The sequence below is a fragment of the Convolutriloba macropyga genome, chromosome 3 (assembly GCF_964194025.1).
Source record: "Convolutriloba macropyga chromosome 3, txConMacr16.3, whole genome shotgun sequence".
Taxonomy (NCBI): Eukaryota; Metazoa; Xenacoelomorpha; order Acoela; family Convolutidae; genus Convolutriloba; species Convolutriloba macropyga.
In genome coordinates this window covers 36,949,750-36,970,541 of record NC_134470.1, presented here as the reverse complement: position 1 = coordinate 36,970,541, position 20,792 = coordinate 36,949,750, and the positions used below count along the sequence as shown (strand labels likewise).

The following is a 20,792-nucleotide window of genomic DNA, read 5'->3' as shown; positions in this document are numbered from 1 at the left end:
ATTCTTAAAGCATTAAGTTTTGGAAATAGAAATTGTCTAATTGTTTTGTTTTGTTCACTTCTGTAGGGCCAGGAGCTTTGTTGACTGTTAGATTGCTGTTGCTGTAAAACATTAATTGTAAGGTCATTAGTTAAGTCAATTCTTTGGATTGTTATCCAGGACTTGTCCTGGTATGTTTTTTTTACTTTGTCGAATCAAGTCTTGTTTTGCTAACCTCATTTTGCCGCCTTTTCGTCTATTTGTATGAAATCTTTTTGACTTCTCTAGGCTAGGTTCATTTTTCGCTCATTGTGCTCAAAGAGCTTTTAAACAGCAGGTGCTCAACAAAGCAATCTAAAATGAACAGAGTCATTATCGAAAATCGGAATCCAAAATAGAAACGGGATAAACCCATTAAGCCCCAATTTGAGATGCCCGCTATTTGAACTTTGTTCTTATAAGTCGTAGTTAACATCTCAATGCCTTTTGGCAGTGATACTGGCCCATGTATCCGCTCATTAAGAAACATGATTATGTCTAACTACAAAATCCAATCTGTCTAACTACAAAATCCAATCAAAACTGTTTGCACTTTGAAAACTTCAATGCCAATCGGTTTAATGAGAATGGTGGCTATTTTCCGGCAATCTGCCAGGTATGTTTCTATAAATGGGGGAATTTATTCTGTTCCTTCAATTTGAGCAGCTCAATTGGCTTGAGGTTGCCTTACAAAATTGGCAAGTTTGAAGTAGTGTGTTTGTGTGGAAGTCTGATTTCATATTTGATTGACGTACTGCTGTTGTCATTTTAGTTCCTGAGGAGATATCTGTTGATCAAATCATTGACAGGTAAAGTGAAAAAAACGTTAAATAATTTTTACTTAGTGAAAGAGTGTATTAGAAAATGTCTCATTGTTTCAGGAAAGTTCTTATCAACCTCTACAACAAAGCGATTGACAATCTGCGGGTTAGTTTTGTCCTCACTCAATTGTTTAATATCAGCTAGGTTATTAATTACTCTCGGACGAAATTTGTAGCAATTGTTTGTTCTGTGGTCTTTTTATGCGATTTTTCCTCTGACCCAGTTGACTTTTCGTCTACAAAATAGATAAACAGGTACCGCATGGAGGGACTTACATTAGAGCCTTACACCGTTCCAGTCTATAAGTATGCTACTGACCGAAACTGTTTTAAGACAATTTCATGGTGTGAAGGACAGTTCTTAATCTTTGACAAGTTTTTAAATTTCCTCTTTGACAGTTCTAAAAGGTTGACCCACCACTCCACTCCCCCCTAGTTCTCCCGCATCCAAAAGTCCCAGCTAGCTACTACAGAAGCCAACCGCTCGCCGGGTGTTTCAGAGTAATTCGCTCGACGTTAGTGGGTTATGTTTGTAGTCGTGTCTTCTTATGCAAGATTTTCTCTTGATCGTGTTTGACTTCTCGGGCAATTCATGCATCCTTGAGTTTTGCGTGAAGTTTGAAGCAGTTATTGTAAACATGTGTCTTTTTTGTGCAAAATTGTTGGTTGACAGTTTCCTTCCAGAACATTCTTTCGATTTCATTTCTTAAGTGATTTTTTCCACTTTTAGGTATTTGAATTACGCGCATTCAAAAATAAAGTCTGTTGCTAAAATAAAACCGATTGTGAGTGATGTCCGCACATAGCCGGTGGAGCGTAGAGGCTGATGTCAACGACTCTCATTCGACTGAACCCCCCGTCACTCAGAAGTTTTTGAGCCTCATAGCTTCTCTAGTCTATGCTCCCTTCTAAATTGTTTGCCTCGCATATCGAGCAAGAGCAATTTGTCCGACGTTAGTTGTTTTATGTTTTAAACTGCTCTCTCGTTCGACATTTTAAGCAGTGGAACAAAATTACTCCAGTGAAATGCCTAAAATCAAATAGAAAAGCGCCATTGGTTTCATTTTTAATAGCCGTTCTGATTTTTAGGATTTGGCTGGTTTTTCAGCTTTGGTGTTTTCTTGTCTCGTAGTCCTAATCGTTAATGACAGACACTTAAGCGAAGTATAATTGAATTATTTAATGGTTTCACTTCATATCAAACGTTTTAACGACTTTGATGCTATTTGTTTTCAAAATGTATCACCATTTTTTTGACGTTTTGTCGGTGTTGGTTTTTTTGTCTTGAATAGCCACCAAGCAATAGCGAGGCTATTAGTGATCTCATCGAAATTGTTTACAATTCAACGATTTCGGATTCTAATTGGGGGTCTGTCTTTTTTCAAAGATCTGTTGACACATTCTTCAAGTGATATTGGAGTGGTAATTTTATCACGCCAAAGTAGTATGGAGAGTAAAAAAGTGAATAATTTGAAGCGTGACTTTTTTCGAACTGATTTCAAACGTCATTGGGCAGCTAATAATTTTTATGCCATCTGTTTTCGAAAAGAATTAGGGATTTTTCAGTTATGCCAATATTTGTAGTAACCTTTTGTCGTCTTATCTACTAATCTATCACTAATTGAAATTATATTGGCTTTCTAATGAGGCATAAACAAACCTTATTTGATGTTGGCTTCTACGATTTCATGACTATGTATTCTCATAAAATATTAGTGAATTTGTTGGTTATGCCCGTAGTTTTAATCTTTGTTGTCTTCTCCCTTAGGCTCATTAGTGAAAAGTCCTATTAATTGCTCTTGAACGAAGTTCATAGCAATTATTGTAAACGTGTGTGTCTTTTTTATGCAAATTTTTTGCTTGACAATTTTGCGTTTTTCTTCTAGAACATTCTTTGACTTCTCAAGTGACTTTTTCACGCTTTCGTTCTTCATTTTTGAGTGATCTCCGAAATAAAGCTTGTTGCTTATATAAAATCGGTTGCAGCATAGTAGAGGTAAGTGATTGGTAGCACAGTGGTAAGTGCGGGTGGCTGTGGATCGGGAGTTCAGTGGTTCGAATCCCGGCGGGAGAAATGTTTTTTGCACCCATAAAGAAAAATTGATCTAGGCTACAGCCCCTGAATTAAATTGCCTCGCCTGTCATTAAAGAGCAATTCTTCCGACATTTGTCGGTTTATGTTTGGTTTTCTAGTGAGGCATTGATAAACGTTTGTAATGTTTGCAGTTGGAAGTTCATATTTTTTTAGTTTAGTTTTAAATAAAATATAAGTGAAGTTTTGCATTTGATTTTGTTTTAATAAATGTGCCCTCATATTTCAGCCAGCTATTCATGTGCCGCCATTTTTAACTTTGTGAATCAAAAATTTTTTTCGCTTGACCTATGTTTAGAGCTTGTTACGCTTTTTCCGTGAAATCTTTGGCGTCTTGATGCGAGTGTTATTCTTCGCTCAAAATGCTTTCCAACAGCAGTTACTGATCAGAGCAATCTGAAATGAGGACAGCCAACATCAAAAATGAAATTTAAAATAGAAGTGGAAAGAGAACCGGGATGAACTCAGATAGACCAGATTTAGATGCCAAGTCTGAACTGTGTTTTATTTAGTCTTAGTTACCATGTCCAATGCTCATTGGTATTGATACTAATAACTGTATCCTCTTATTGAGATTGTATGTCTGTCTAATTACACAATTTAATGAAAATAGCTCGCACTTTTAAAAATATTCTTTTCCCAAGAATCTTTTTTTTTCAGTTTCTAGTTCTCATTCTGGGTTATGGGAATCAATGGTGGCTTTTTATGAGAATAAATGGCAGATAATGTAAAATTGAATAATTAGGCGTAAATAAACTTCCTTAAAGTTTCCATTTAATAGCTGAAGTTTTCTATGTTTAATTGCTCTCGAATGAGAAGCAATTATTGTAAACGTGTGTGTCTTTTATAATGCAAAATTTTCGCTTGACAGTTTTCGCGCTTTTCTTCTAAAATAATCTTTTGTTTTTTAATTGCTCTCAAACGAAGTTTTAGCAATTATATTAGACCTGTCGGTCTTTTTTATGCGATTTTTCGCTTGACTGATTTTTCGTCTCACGCTTTTGACTTTTCGTCCTCAAAAACAGGATAAACAGGTAGCGCCCAGCGGGCATTAAGTGCTCTTAGAGCCTTTCAGCTCTGTTTCAGCTCAAACTGTTTTGGAGACTTATACTTATACTGATGGAGTGAAGGGCGGTTCTTAGTGGTTGAAGACACCCCCAATGTTGACCCCCCCTATTGCCCCCACCCCCCACCGCGCCATTGCCCCCCCACCCGTGTTGCCCCCCAATAAGCCCCAGTTCACCCCCCCCCCCCTCCCGTGGCTAGGTACTGACGAACAACCGCTTGCTAAAAACGCAAATTTATACTATTTTGCAATTTTTTTCAAGCTTTTTGAAATTTGTTGTTTTTATAAGCCCTAGGTGCCATGGAATCTCCTCTAGGGTTTGATAATAGGTTACTGCCTTGTTTCTAGTGGTAATTGAATGGTTTCAACATTTTAACATCACGAATGTTGACAATTTTTTGACAACTTACAATTTTTTTTTGACATTTTTTTTCTTATGCAGATCTTTCCAGACCCAGGGGCTAGAAAACATCCTAACGGGTTTGATAATAATTTTCTGAAAAATTTTTATTGGCCCTGGAATAGTTTTTCAACTTTTTAATGTCACAAATTTTAGCAATTTTTTGATAAAACTTGCCTTTTTAAATTTTTTTCGTTTTCTAAATTTTTTCAGCCTTAAGAGCCAAGGAACCTCCTCTAGAGTTTGAAAATAGGTTACTGAATAATTTCTAGATTAAATGGAATGTCTTGCAAGATTTTAACATCACGATTTTAAGCATATTTTATATTTTGTCCAATTTTTTGACATTTAGTCTTTTTCAGATTTTTTGAGCCTCAAGGGTCAGAAAGCCTCCGTTAGGGTTTGATAATAAGTTACTGGAAAATTTTATTTGGTCTTGGTTTTAATTTCAACTTTTTAATATCTTAAGTTTTAGCAATTTTTTTTATAAAACTTGCAATTTTTTTGAAGTTTTTTAAACTTATTGTCATTTTTTAGGTTTCTCTAGCCTCAAGGGCTACGGAACTTCCTTTAGGGTGTGATAATAGGTTACTGCATAGTTTATAGATGTAAGTTATGGAATGTTCTTCAAGATTTTAATATCACGAATTTAAGCTTTTAAAATATTTGCAATTTTTCATGTTTTTGAATTTTTCTCGGCAACAGATGCCATGGGACGTCCTCCAAGGTTTGATTATAAGCTGCTGCATAGTTTCTAGAGTTAATGGATGGTGATCAACATTTTTTATGACTCCAGTTTTAGTAATATTTGGATAAAATTTATTCAAATTTTTGGAAATTTTTTATGTTCCAAGTGTATGTATATTTGAGCCTGTGAAACTATTTCAGGCTTGAAACGGGGATACCGGATAGTCTCTTGAGACAATGAAATGACTCTTTAGATATTAATGTTTTGTATTCTAGCAAGATTTTCTTAAAATTTGAAACTTTTTTTAAATATTTTTTGTCCTTTTCTGAGTTTAACGACCATTACTGGCCAAAGGAACTTTTCAAGTCTCAGGGATGAGTTATTGACAGAACTTTCGAGACAGAATTTGGTTTTGAACTTTTCGTCTGACCCATTTGATTTTCGTCTTAAAAATGGCATAAAGAGGTAGCGCCCTGAGGTCACTAAACCGTGGCTAGCTGTTGACGAAGCCAACCGCTCGCCGGTCGTTTGAGAGCAATTCGCCCGACGTTAGTCAGTTGTTTGATTTTTGAGTGTTTTTAATTGCTCTCACTCCAAAATAAAGCTTGTTGTTCAAACAAACCGATTGTTAGAGTTACGATGACAAGGCCCTGATAGCCGAGTGGTCAATGCCTCTGTCGAGGTGAAGGAATCGGACTCAGGAGGTTGGGTTTCAAACCCGACCTTGGCCTGTAGTTTTTGCGCCCATAAAGAAAAATTTTATCTAGGCCCTGTCCCTTGCTGCCTTATGACGTAGCCGCTTCAATGACAGATCACACTGGCTTTCTGAGGCGCTGCTAGTTTTTGTACTTCTTATTTTCAGACGATAGCCAATGAGTTTTTTATTTCAGTTCATTTGTTTTCATTTGTTTTTTTTTTACCATTTTTGGTTTTTTGTTGCTGCCTGATAAAACTTATTGGATTTTGTTACTTTGGTTCAGCCCTTAATGATAGATTGTTGGCTTTAACTCCATTTTCATCGAAAGTCAGTTCCGCTTGACTGATTCTTTGCCTGTTTCTTCTTTTTGACTTTTAACTATTTGTCTTCAATAACGGGATAAACGGCTAAATCTGCAGGGCATTTAGTGGCTGAGCAGCTTTTTTAGAGCCTTACGCCCCACGACCACCACCGCAACTCTTCAACCCTCCTTCGCCTAGCGATTTGTACCCCCTCCTCTCATGCAGCGCGCCCATCCAACCCTCAATCATCGCTCGACCCCCCCCCCCCCCCCCCTCCAACGCTTGACCCTACTAATGCTAGCATTTGTGAGACCTACTTCTAAAGGAGAGAGCTCACCGGTCGTTGGAGAGCAATTCGCCAGATGTTAGTCGGGCAGGTTTCTTCTCGTTGTCTTAACTTATATCCTCATTGATGAAAGATCCAATTAGCTCATTAATTAACTTATTTAAAGTTTCCATTGGTTTTAATGGTTTTAATGGTTTTGATGACTGTCATTGTAATTTCGTACGACTGTTAATACTGACTCATTAGTTATTTGTATATTTGTGAAGACTGACTCATTAACGACAGGCGTCATTGGCTTTAGATGAAGTTTTTTTTAATAGCCGCACAGTGATAGCTGGGGCTATTATTGGCCTTCTCTTGGTTTTTTTTTTATTTCGTCGTCATGATTTGTGTTACGACCATATGACGTCACAGCCACTTTTTGTTCATTCGTTCATCTAATTTTAACTGAATTGCATGTGTGACGTCATTTTTCGCTCATAGTGGAGCGAGTTTTTTTGTTCATGCGCGTGATTAAATTTTTGGTCACACTTGACTTACCTCACTCTCAAAAATGACTTCCTCACTTTGAAATTGACTTTTATTTACTTTAAGGTCAAATGGGTGTGTGTCACTCTAAATGAAGGTTATTTGAGATCAGCTTATAGAGGCAGCAATGTTGGCTTCTACGATTTCATGACTATGTATTCTCATAAAATATTAGTGAATTTGTTGGTTATGGCCGTAGTTTTAATCTTTGTTGTCTTCTCCCTTAGGCTCATTAGTGAAAAGTCCTATTAATTGCTCTTGAACGAAGTTCATAGCAATTATTGTAAACGTGTGTGTCTTTTTTATGCAAATTTTTTGCTTGACAATTTTGCGTTTTTCTTCTAGAACATTCTTTGACTTCTCAAGTGACTTTTTCACGCTTTCGTTCTTCATTTTTGAGTGATCTCCGAAATAAAGCTTGTTGCTTATATAAAATCGGTTACAGCATAGTAGAGGTAAGTGATTGGTAGCACAGTGGTAAGTGCGGGTGGCTGTGGATCGGGAGTTCAGTGGTTCGAATCCCGGTGGGAGAAATGTTTTTTGCACCCATAAAGAAAAATTGATCTAGGCTACAGCCCCTGAATTAAATTGCCTCGCCTGTCATTAAAGAGCAATTCTTCCGACATTTGTCGGTTTATGTTTGGTTTTCTAGTGAGGCATTGATAAACGTTTGTAATGTTTGCAGTTGGAAGTTCATATTTTTTTAGTTTAGTTTTAAATAAAATATAAGTGAAGTTTTGCATTTGATTTTGTTTTAATAAATGTGCCCTCATATTTCAGCCAGCTATTCATGTGCCGCCATTTTTAACTTTGTGAATCAAAAATTTTTTTCGCTTGACCTATGTTTAGAGCTTGTTACGCTTTTTCCGTGAAATCTTTGGCGTCTTGATGCGAGTGTTATTCTTCGCTCAAAATGCTTTCCAACAGCAGTTACTGATCAGAGCAATCTGAAATGAGGACAGCCAACATCAAAAATGAAATTTAAAATAGAAGTGGAAAGAGAACCGGGATGAACTCAGATAGACCAGATTTAGATGCCAAGTCTGAACTGTGTTTTATTTAGTCTTAGTTACCATGTCCAATGCTCATTGGTATTGATACTAATAACTGTATCCTCTTATTGAGATTGTATGTCTGTCTAATTACACAATTTAATGAAAATAGCTCGCACTTTTAAAAATATTCTTTTCCCAAGAATTTTTTTTTTCAGTTTCTAGTTCTCATTCTGGGTTATGGGAATCAATGGTGGCTTTTTATGAGAATAAATGGCAGATAATGTAAAATTGAATAATTAGGCGTAAATAAACTTCCTTAAAGTTTCCATTTAATAGCTGAAGTTTTCTATGTTTAATTGCTCTCGAATGAGAAGCAATTATTGTAAACGTGTGTGTCTTTTATAATGCAAAATTTTCGCTTGACAGTTTTCGCGCTTTTCTTCTAAAATAATCTTTTGTTTTTTAATTGCTCTCAAACGAAGTTTTAGCAATTATATTAGACCTGTCGGTCTTTTTTATGCGATTTTTCGCTTGACTGATTTTTCGTCTCACGCTTTTGACTTTTCGTCCTCAAAAACAGGATAAACAGGTAGCGCCCAGCGGGCATTAAGTGCTCTTAGAGCCTTTCAGCTCTGTTTCAGCTCAAACTGTTTTGGAGACTTATACTTATATACTGATGGAGTGAAGGGCGGTTCTTAGTGGTTGAAGACACCCCCAATGTTGACCCCCCCCCCTATTGCCCCCACCCCCCACCGCGCCGTTGCCCCCCCACCCCAGTGTTGCCCCCCAATAAGCCCCAGTTCACCCCCCCCCCCCCGCCCCCCCCCTCCCGTGGCTAGGTACTGACGAACAACCGCTTGCTAAAAACGCAAATTTATACTATTTTGCAATTTTTTTCAAGCTTTTTGAAATTTGTTGTTTTTATAAGCCCTAGGTGCCATGGAATCTCCTCTAGGGTTTGATAATAGGTTACTGCCTTGTTTCTAGTGGTAATTGAATGGTTTCAACATTTTAACATCACGAATGTTGACAATTTTTTGACAACTTACAATTTTTTTTTGACATTTTTTTTCTTATGCAGATCTTTCCAGACCCAGGGGCTAGAAAACATCCTAACGGGTTTGATAATAATTTTCTGAAAAATTTTTATTGGCCCTGGAATAGTTTTTCAACTTTTTAATGTCACAAATTTTAGCAATTTTTTGATAAAACTTGCCTTTTTAAATTTTTTTCGTTTTCTAAATTTTTTCAGCCTTAAGAGCCAAGGAACCTCCTCTAGAGTTTGAAAATAGGTTACTGAATAATTTCTAGATTAAATGGAATGTCTTGCAAGATTTTAACATCACGATTTTAAGCATATTTTATATTTTGTCCAATTTTTTGACATTTAGTCTTTTTCAGATTTTTTGAGCCTCAAGGGTCAGAAAGCCTCCGTTAGGGTTTGATAATAAGTTACTGGAAAATTTTATTTGGTCTTGGTTTTAATTTCAACTTTTTAATATCTTAAGTTTTAGCAATTTTTTTATAAAACTTGCAATTTTTTTGAAGTTTTTTAAACTTATTGTCATTTTTTAGGTTTCTCTAGCCTCAAGGGCTACGGAACTTCTTTTAGGGTGTGATAATAGGTTACTGCATAGTTTATAGATGTAAGTTATGGAATGTTCTTCAAGATTTTAATATCACGAATTTAAGCTTTTAAAATATTTGCAATTTTTCATGTTTTTGAATTTTTCTCGGCAACAGATGCCATGGGACGTCCTCCAAGGTTTGATTATAAGCTGCTGCATAGTTTCTAGAGTTAATGGATGGTGATCAACATTTTTTATTACTCCAGTTTTAGTAATATTTGGATAAAATTTATTCAAATTTTTGGAAATTTTTTATGTTCCAAGTGTATGGATATTTGAGCCTGTGAAACTATTTCAGGCTTGAAACGGGGATACCGGATAGTCTCTTGAGACAATGAAATGACTCTTTAGATTTTAATGTTTTGTATTCTAGCAAGATTTTCTTAAAATTTGAAACTTTTTTTAAATATTTTTTGTCCTTTTCTGAGTTTAACGACCATTACTGGCCAACGGAACTTTTCAAGTCTCAGGGATGAGTTATTGACAGAACTTTCGAGACAGAATTTGGTTTTGAACTTCTCGTCTGACCCATTTGATTTTCGTCTAAAAAAATGGCATAAAGAGGTAGCGCCCTGAGGTCACTAAACCGTGGCTAGCTGTTGACGAAGCCAACCGCTCGCCGGTCGTTTGAGAGCAATTCGCCCGACGTTAGTCATTTGTTTGATTTTTGAGTGTTTTTAATTGCTCTCACTCCAAAATAAAGCTTGTTGTTCAAACAAACCGATTGTTAGAGTTACGATGACAAGGCCCTGATAGCCGAGTGGTCAATGCCTCTGTCGAGGTGAAGGAATCGGACTCAGGAGGTTGGGTTTCAAACCCGACCTTGGCCTGTAGTTTTTGCGCCCATAAAGAAAAATTTTATCTAGGCCCTGTCCCTGAATTAAATTGCTCCGACTGTCATTCGAGAGAAATTTTTCCGACGTTAGTCATTTTATGTTTTAATCACTGAGTATATTGGCAAATGGTTTCTTCGATTTTTTTTTGAAATTGGCCTAAATCGGTGTTCTTGCTGCCTTATGACGTAGCCGCTTCAATGACAGATCACACTGGCTTTCTGAGGCGCTGCTAGTTTTTGTACTTCTTATTTTCAGACGATAGCCAATGAGTTTTTTATTTCAGTTCATTTGTTTTCATTTGTTTTTTTAACCATTTTTGGTTTTTTGTTGCTGCCTGATAAAACTTATTGGATTTTGTTACTTTGGTTCAGCCCTTAATGATAGATTGTTGGCTTTAACTCCATTTTCATCGAAAGTCAGTTCCGCTTGACTGATTCTTTGCCTGTTTCTTCTTTTTGACTTTTAACTATTTGTCTTCAATAACGGGATAAACGGCTAAATCTGCAGGGCATTTTGTGGCTGAGCAGCTTTTTTAGAGCCTTACGCCCCACGACCACCACCACAACTCTTCAACCCTCCTTCGCCTAGCGATTTGTACCCCCTCCTCTCATGCAGCGCGCCCATCCAACCCTCAATCATCGCTCGACCCCCCCCCCCTCCAACGCTTGACCCTACTAATGCTAGCATTTGTGAGACCTACTTCTAAAGGAGAGAGCTCACCGGTCGTTGGAGAGCAATTCGCCAGATGTTAGTCGGGCAGGTTTCTTCTCGTTGTCTTAACTTATATCCTCATTGATGAAAGATCCAATTAGCTCATTAATTAACTTATTTAAAGTTTCCATTGGTTTTAATGGTTTTAATGGTTTTGATGACTGTCATTGTAATTTCGTACGACTGTTAATACTGACTCATTAGTTATTTGTATATTTGTGAAGACTGACTCATTAACGACAGGCGTCATTGGCTTTAGATGAAGTTTTTTTTTAATAGCCGCACAGTGATAGCTGGGGCTATTATTGGCCTTCTCTTGGTTTTTTTTTTTATTTCGTCGTCATGATTTGTGTTACGACCATATGACGTCACAGCCACTTTTTGTTCATTCGTTCATCTAATTTTAACTGAATTGCATGTGTGACGTCATTTTTCGCTCTTAGTGGAGCGAGTTTTTTGTTCATGCGCGTGATTAAATTTTTGGTCACACTTGACTTACCTCACTCTCAAAAATGACTTCCTCACTTTGAAATTGACTTTTATTTACTTTAAGGTCAAATGGGTGTGTGTCACTCTAAATGAAGGTTATTTGAGATCAGCTAATAGAGGCAGCAATAAAGGCAGATTTTTAATCAAAATATAACAGATCAGCCTTCAATGAAAAGACGAATTTTTTGGTCTGTCTTTTTTACTGTTTTTTTTTTAGACTGCCGATCTACAAATCTATTGCGTCTATTTTCTGGCAATCTGCCAGCTATGTTTTGAATTTTTGGTCGTTATGAATTTTTGAAAATTTTGTCCGTTTGTTTTTTTGTTGGCTTGGTTATCAAAGTTCATTTGAGCCATTACTAGTGGGCGTTGGTATTAAGCTTAATAGCCTTCAGTTTATATGCTACATTTAGAACAGTTTTGTAATATAACGCAAACAGCACCAAACTAGAAAACTTTGACGCTTGGAATCAAAGCCTGTCAATTTGTTATTTCGTTTTCCGTTTCAATCTCAAGTGGCCTCAATTGGGTTAATGGTGGATGTTTTCCGGCGATCTGCTGGCTGTGTCTTACTTTACTATCAATCGGGTTTTCGAGTTTTTGATGGTTAGCCGCATTCATTTCTTTCGTTACGTCGTCGTTTCGTTAGAACTATGAAATTTTGTATTGGCGAGGGAGAGTTTCATGTTGTTAAAGTTTTTATGTTTCAGTTACGTAATTTTTACTTTTTGTTATTAATATTTTAGCAACATTCTGGCAGTGTGACTTCATACTTTGGGACAAACTAATCAGGTTGTTTTTTGTAACCTTACCATACGTTTTGGAGACTCTTGAAGCCGAATAAAGCTGATGGCAAGTGTCGGAATGCGGTTTCTAAGTTCGCTTCTGTTGTTTAAGGATGAGTCCAGAATGTTCTGATGTTGCCTAGAAGGCGTATGGTCGGGTTTGAATTTTTTTCCTCAAACCTTTTTTTGGTTTGTGGTGGGTGGTCAGTTTGTCTTCGTTTGAGCATGCTCGATGGTAAAATTTGCACTAATGAACACCAAGTTTTTCGAAGCCAATTGTTTGTGCCAATGTTTGTGCAAAAACTTTTGTAACTTGTAAAATTTTTAAACTTGTGTTTTCTAGATAAGTTAAGGCATTGGTTGTTTTTTTTGTAAAGGCTCATGGAAAGTTTCTGTGAGTTTCTAGAACTGATGTTTGCAATGTTATGTCAATTGTTGTTCTGGCTGCAAACGATTAGATCCGCTACCTTATCATTCTGTTGTCGGCAATTTGTTAAGTAATTAGCATTTTATCAGCCTTTTGTTTTTCTTTTTTTTGCTGTCAAACAAAGTTTGTAGCAAAAATAATAGTCGCGCGGTCTTTTTATGCAATTTTTTTGGGACTCTTCAATGAATTACGCAAGACATTGAATACAGTCAAGGTCAAAAGGCAAAATCAAAAGAGATGGGATAAACCAATAAAGCCCGGTCATTAAGTCATTGAGAATTAGGTTATCAAAGTTCATTAGAGTGTTTGCTAGCTGGCATTAGTATTAAACTTATTAGCTTTCAGTTTAGAAGCTGAATTAAGCATAGTTTTAGAATCCAACTGAAACTGCACGCCGAATTGGATTATTTTTTGACACTTAAAAAATAGAAAAAAATTCTGTCAATTTTATCTCTTTTTTTCCTCTTTCAATCCCGATGTGCATCAAGCGCGTCAAGGGCGGCTATTTTCCGGCAATTTGCTGGCTATGTTTTTAATTTCTTTGATCAAATATATTTTTTATTCGAGATAGTTTTGCGATGTTGGTTACTATATGTCTATAATTGAACGCCAATTTTTTTTTTGCAGTTTTACCTAATTTTTAATTGCTCTCTAACTAAGTTTGAATCATTTATTGTAGATGTTTTCATTTGTCAGTTTTGTTCTAGGGCATTCTTTCGATTTCACTTTGGAGCTTTTTTTACCCTGACTTCTTGATTTTTTGGGACCTAACTTGTTCCGATTTAGAAATTGTCTGTTGCTAAAACAAATGCGATTGTAAGATTAGCTCTGACAGGGCACTGTTATCCGAGTTGTAAGTGCTTCAGTCTACTGCGCCGGAGGTCGGGATTTCAAACCTCTATTGGTCGGAGATTTTTGCACCCATATTTAATCTAGGCTACAGCTCCTTCTGAATTAAATTGCCCCGATTGTCGTTCAAGAGAAATTTTAGTCGGTTTATGCTTTGAATCGTCGTACGCATTATTTGTTTTCCTTTGGCGTCTTAGAGTAAGTTTTTTCAGTTACATTGTTTCTGGCTCGTTTTGTCAAATCTGTATATTTTTTTTCAGTAACAGTTTTTCTTTACAGTCTTCAATCCTCTTTGTAAAATTTATTCTGTGTTTAACAGGGTTATGGTTTTTGTTCACTTGCGGCAGTTTGATGTCTATATTGTCATTTTTTAAGATTTTGATCGCGTTTCCTTAGACTGTTTTAAGTGCTAGATGTGTAAGAATTAAATTTTTGTTAAAGATGACTCTTGGTTTTGTTGCGAAATGTGAGTCAGTTGAATGAGTCAATAAAAAAAATTATCTTTAAGCGCGCCCTTTCTTCATTTTTGCTTGATCCTTATTTAACCTTCGTAGACTGTTTTGCTACTTAATTCGATCTGCTGCATTTGTATTTGAAGAGAATTTACTCCGCAAAGTAGTCTAAAATGAACATAATTATGGTCGAAAATCAGCAGAAAAACCGAGTAAAACCTTGATAACAATTTATAGACGCTCGGTACCTTAGTTATCCGTTGAGATGAGCATTTTATTAAGAAGCAATGTGATAGGCCTAACTACCGATGCAAATAAAAATTGTGTTTTCGAAAGCTTTGTCTTTTTCCATCAAAAAACAGCTACTTATGTAGTTCTGTGCTATTGTAGTTCTCGATTCCAGTTTAGTTCATTTCAATAAGTTTCGACAAGTTTGCAAGGAGTTCTGTATCCTAGGTGGTTGGTGAAGATAATTTGCTTGCTATTTTTTGATGATTAAAAAGGTCGGTTTACTCATTTCTATAAATCAGAAATCGGACAAAATACAGAATTTGTCAAGCAGATATTAAACGGAGCCTCTTGATTCAAATTCTATTCTTTTAGTTGCTCTTTGGAGAAATATTTTATGTTTGAAAGCTCGGGTAGTTTTTGCAAGTTTTGGCGCGGGTTGGTCTTTAGCGATTTTTGTCTGGCGCATTGACTTACGATATACATATTTGGAGCCTGATTTTTAGCTCTCGAACGAAGGTAAGCAATTATTGTGAACGTGTGGTTCTTTTTTAATAGCCGAGCAGCGGTATATAGGATGGGGCTATTATTGGCCTTCTCGTGTTTTTTTGGCCTTCTCGTATTGGCCTTAATAGCCGAGCAGCGGTATATGGGGCTGTTATTGGCCTTCTCGTTGTTACGACCATATGACGTCACAACCATTTCAAATCTGCTTTTTGTGCATTCGTTCGTGCAATTTCAACTGAATTGCGTGTGTGACGTCATTTTTTGCTCTTAGTGGAGCGAGTTTTTTTTGTTCATTCGCGTGATTAAATTTTTGGTCACACTTGACCTACCTCAATCTCAAAAATGACTTCCTCACTTTGAAGATGACTTTTATTTACTTTAATTCAAAGAGATAAGGTCAAATGGGTGTGTGTCACTCTAAATGAAGGTTTTTGAGATCAGCTAATAGAGGCAGCAAAAAATAATAAATCAAAATTTAAATCAAAATATAACAAATCAGCCTTGAATGAAAAGACTAGTTTTTTTGGTCTGTCTTTTTTTAGTGTTTTTTTTAGACTACAGAGCTACGAAGCTATTGCGGCTGTTTTCTGGCAATCTGCCAGCTGTTTGAAAAATTTTTGGTTTACCGCTTTTGCTTTTATCTAGGACATTTTTCGCTATCGAGTGACTTTTTCACGCTTGATTTCTTGAGTTTTGCGTGATCATAATGGCTCTCGTTCCAAAATTATGTCTGTTGCTTTCATAAATGCGAATGTAAGCAAGTAGTCAGCAAAGCTAGTGTAGCATAGTGGATAAGGTCGCAGACTGGCATCTCGGAGGTCGCGGGTTTGGACCCCTTTTGGGTCGGATTTTTTTGCTCGCAAAAAGTTCTAAGCTACACCCCCGCCTAAACTAAATTGCCCCGCCGGTCATTTTAGAGCAATTCGTCCAGCTTATATTTAGAAATTGAGGCCGCCTAATTTGATTGCTTCAAAATAGTTTTCATATTCAGTCTGTGTTTTATACAAAATTGCAGCTTTAGTTTGACCGTTTTTGACTTCTCGAAGTAACATTTCCGTCCTCGACTTCTTGAGTTTAGCAGGATCTAAATTTCGCGCTCTGTATTTCGAGCAGCTGAACTCTATTGGCGGTATATGACTTCTAAAAGTTAAATGAAAAGCGTCGCAGTTGGTTTCATGTTTTAACTCTTAAATCCCAATATTGGTCTACGACCTCTAATGAATTCAGGTGATGGTCTAAGAGAATATAAATTTGTGATTTTCTTACTGAGGTTTGAGATAAGACAGTTTTAGATAAATTCGTCCCGAGTGGTTTGGAAATTTTAGGAAATATTTTACTTTGTTTATTATCCTTTGTAGTAGGCATTTTGAAAATACTTGGCTGTTTTATGGTTAGGTTATTTTGCTATTTTAGTTCAATAATTTAGGGTATTGATTTTGAGCTAGCACTAAATTAACCTCAAGTTCAGACTGCGACAAGTTGATTGCTATTTTTTGACGGTTTTTAAGCTTTCATCTACCGTCGAATTTCCAAGGAATGGAAAGTTTCCGCTTCACGGATTATCTTCTGATGCAACGCTTTGTTGTAGAACTGGTGTTTTTGGTTACACGGTTTATGTAATCTTTTATTTTGCTGCAAAGTAATTTTTCTTATACTCGTTTGGTATGATGAAGATGTTAGCATAAGTTATAGCTTTCAAAACATTTCAACCATTGGGTTGTTTAGGTTGGGGAGCAAGCATTGGGTGAGTTGCACGAACAGCGGAAACCTTTCTTTCTTTCGTTAAATGAGGACGAAAAGAAAGTTGCCTTTTTGTCAGATCGAGTGCAACAATTGGAACGCGATCTCAGCCAGTTTGCAACCGATTTAGCAACGGTTTGTTATAAGTTCACAGTGTTCACAATGTGCTCATTGTGTATTTTTAACAACATTTTTTTGCTCTATCTAAACACAGTGTTAATTTTTGTTCAGTTATCTTTAGTATTGTACTTGCTATATGTGCTTGAATAAATTTGAATAAATGGCCTCATGTATTTATGATTCTCCGGGAAAAAATGCTTTTCAATATCCTTTTAAAACCTGTGAACGTCATTGTTGATTAATTGAGTGTGTGTAGACAAAACAGTCCCAAATAACGAAAATCTTCCTATTTTTTCAGATTCAGAAGCAGAACGGAGAAGACGTACAAACGAATCTGTTGCCTCAACTGAAGAAGATGTTTTTGAGAAAATCAAAGAACGACGAAAAAATTCGGAGACAGTTAGTAAAGTAGTAGTTAGGCGCGATGTACTTAAGAATTGCCGATATTGGTTAACTATTGCTTCTGTTTCGGCGTCTTTCAAGCCAAAATTTGATTATCTTCACCAAGATCTGTCATGGAATGGTTCAACTTCTCTTTGTGAAAGAATTTTTGCGAGTATTGGAAAATTATTTCTATGATGGCACATACTGGTATCATAAAAGATTAGCCCCAATCGATTACTGTAATATTAATGGTTGGGATGACGAAAACCTGCGAATATTTGATGCGTAGGTTAAGGTGTCACATACTGATCAGATGGTATTGATTTAAAAGTTCGGTGATAGCTGCGATAAGTTGAAAAGGACTTGAATGCGCTTTGAAATAGTCAATAGCAGACAAACCACGTAGGTGCACAAATTGAGGATGCCGCCAACTTCTCATTTTGCCTCTTAATTCTAATATTGATGTCAAATGTTGGGCTCTCATAACCCATTTGTGGTTTAAAAAGGCGAGCTATATCCATATATGCATTCTCAGGAGTTCAATATAAGTTACGTGTTCTATGGATGATTTCATGCGTTCATCTATGTTTCAGATTTGTCTTCCTGGCACAGAAGCTAGAGAGCCTGAACTCCACTACAGAAATTAATCAGAAGCTTTTGGAAGAAGTCATGTATGTTCACTATTTCTTACTAGCCATCGCTCTACATGTATAGTCAAGCAGAGATTGAAAAAAGTCAAAATAATAAAGGGTAGAGCATGCTGTAATTTAAAATTTTATGTATTGGCAAATAAAAAGCATGCACTATTGACCTCATGCCTCAAACAATAGAACAGTTCATTGATGGCTCCTGATCCTTCCATTAATGAGACATAAAGTGATATAACACAAAAAGAAAAACAAAAGCAGGAAACACTAGAAACATGTTAAACCAATATATATGTTCTCAAAACCATAAAAACCATAAATTATCGACTGGAAACTTTATATAATATGCTTCATTAGAAAACCAATTGTTACTTGCAATTATTAAGTTTTAATGATACGAAAACGAAAAACGTTAAATAGAGGTCAAAAATTCACGTCACAAAAACGGTTTCAAGGGAACAAAATCAAAACTATTGACAAAAACTCTAAAAGTTCACTTATGTTTTTTAGAGACACCAATTGTCCTCTCATTTTTCAACCATATTATTCAGGCATCAAAGAAAACAAAAAAATACTGAAAGAACTGCGAAATAAAGACGTTAACGTTAAAATGAATAAAACAAAGAAGCCGTTCACGAAAACATTTTATAGGTTATCTAATGCCTTTTTAAACTGTCAATGGGACTTTTTTTAAAATAAACTAATTGAAGACAGTTATCGCAAATATTACAACATTAAAAAATTAGAGTCAAAGCCTTAAAAAATCTTGCTGTTTATTGATCGATTCAAACAATAGCATCTATGCGCCATTAGAATACATATCTATGTAGGCTTTAGACGACTTTGCAGAAATTCAAGAGGGAAAACACCTGACAATTTGCCACACTTATTTGAAAATTATCTCTAGAATCAGAAAGTTTGTTCAGATCAATTGCTCCATTTTAAAAGCAGTTTGAGGCAATTTTACGCTTTGAAACTGCTCAATCTTTTGCCCCTGTACTATTGTAGAGCTGCCAGATTCATCGCTTCAATTGGACTTCTCATTGACTTTAAAAAGATGAAAAATGATCTTGAAAAAAGATAGGCTCTCCAATATAGTCCAATTACTTTCGATTGTGAAAATTGCAATGAGACTAATAACAGGCCGCACGGTTATTTACTAGATGAAATTGTTGCTAATTTTGACATTATTTTGGAAAATCAATGTAAATGCTGGCGGAAGTTACGCAAAAAATGAACAAAATTATTGGAAATTGCCGGATGTACATAAGAATCTTTAAATCTGGATAACTCCTTGAAAGAAAAGAAATTTTCAATCTCCAATTCTTAGCTTGATGGGGTTTCTAAGACCACTCCAATCTTTCTACGTCAAATATATCGAGCGGCTAAAATTGACTGAACATAAAAACCAGTTGAGTATAGTCCCCCCCGCGCCCCCACTTAAGTGGAGTCGACCAATATAAAGCTAGACGAGTTTTGGATGAACCGCATCATAGTGTAACAGCTTTTCTACAATGCAATGTTGAATTATCTGCCTTGTTAGCTCTTTGTTTTTGTTTCGATATTAACTAATATAATTTTTGCCTGTAATTTAAAGGTAATTATAGATCATTCTGTGCATGGTTTAGATTTAACCCAGACTTTTGTCCTAGGAAAAAGAAAAAAACTGAACACCAAAATATTAATCTCGTGAACTTTATCTGCAAATTCTCTGACGGATTGATGAATATTGTTGGATTGAATTGTTGAAAAGCAGGCTGGAAATCAAATTTGTATTAATTATATGAGTCCGCTTCATCATATGAGGTATTGTAATACACAACGTTAGTTAAGAAAATCTTTTTTGTTCTAGGAGTCAAAAACAGAATGGACTGAGTGCATCAGCAGCTCGTTTTTCTTCAGATAATATTTCTTTGGATAGCGAAGCTGCTAGCAGTACTGCAGGAGACTGAAACTAGAAGCTGTGGTTGCCACACCTTTCTCAATTGAAAAATATTGAAAACTGAAAAAAATCTATTGATTCTTTGATGTACATTAGCTTTCCTTTCTAATTAATTAGATCTTTAGAACAGAATGTTCCATTTTCTTACCATTTATTGTATAATTTATGATTTTAATTGATTGAATCTGATGCTCGCTTTCATTGGAGACGGTTCCTTTTCTCAGAAACGTTAAAATTGTCATAGGAGCAAGCTGCGTTTGTTGCAGTGTAATGGTTGATGAATCAAAATGTGAGTAATCATTTCTTTTCACGTGGTGAATTGCTCTCGAATGAAGTCTGAAGCAATTATTGTAAACGTGTGTGTGTGTCTGTATGCAGAATGTTTGCTTGACAGTTTTGTTCTACAACGTTCTTTCGATTTAACTTAAGTGACTTTCACGCCTGACTTGATTTTCGCGTGACCTAAATTGCTCCTGTTCAGAAATCAAGGCTGTTGCTAAAATAAAAGCATTTGTATTAAGCCAGAGATCGGTGATTCGAACCCCTCCTTTTTCGGAATTTTTTTTCTCCTACACAAAATCATCTAGGCAACAGCCCCTCTGAATTAAATTGCGCCGCATGTCGTTCGAGAGCAGTTTGTCCGACGTTAGTGGGTTTATGTTTTTCGTTTGCAATGAAAGCAGTTATTCTTCAATCTACGGTGCTCAATAGTTTTAGTGGCTATTTCAGTTCAACTGCTCAAATCATTCTTTTCAATTGCATGAATTCGGCTAATGAGCTATTATGGTAGACATCCACTTTTTTGCGCCCCTGCCTTGTGAGACGAAGCTTCCCATGAATGAGCTGGCGACAAACAAAGCCAGCCATAAGTCGGCCGTTTGTCTGGCTGAGCAACTTGTCTGACTGCAGTCAATTAGTCGATTATGTTTCCTTTCCAATTCACCCCCCCCCCCCCCCCCCCCCCACTTAAACCCCTGCCCCACGCCACCTCACTCTACCCGTAACTCCGCACACTCACGTACCCCCCCCCCCCGCGCTGACCACCCTTCTCCCCCATGCTCACAATACCCCCCCCCCCCCTCCTCAATTGAGCTAAAGCTAGCCTCCATAAGCCGCAGCTAGCTACTGACGAAGCCAACCGCTCGCCAGTCGGT

The 20,792-nt window shown here is 36.5% G+C and overlaps 1 protein-coding gene across 1 annotated transcript in view; it reads left to right on the top strand.

Annotated features, from left to right (window-relative positions):
• The window catches only part of LOC142336181 (uncharacterized), a 545,590-nt gene extending 525,706 nt beyond the window's left edge, over positions 1-19,884 (top strand). The window contains exons 13-18 of the mRNA XM_075384812.1: positions 791-827; positions 900-945; positions 16,531-16,680; positions 16,964-17,064; positions 17,643-17,720; positions 19,549-19,884. Coding sequence (XP_075240927.1) covers positions 791-827; positions 900-945; positions 16,531-16,680; positions 16,964-17,064; positions 17,643-17,720; positions 19,549-19,648 — 512 coding nt within the window. The 3' untranslated portion in view covers positions 19,649-19,884. The remainder of the gene's footprint in view (positions 1-790; positions 828-899; positions 946-16,530; positions 16,681-16,963; positions 17,065-17,642; positions 17,721-19,548) is intronic.
• Positions 19,885-20,792: the final 908 nt, after the last annotated feature.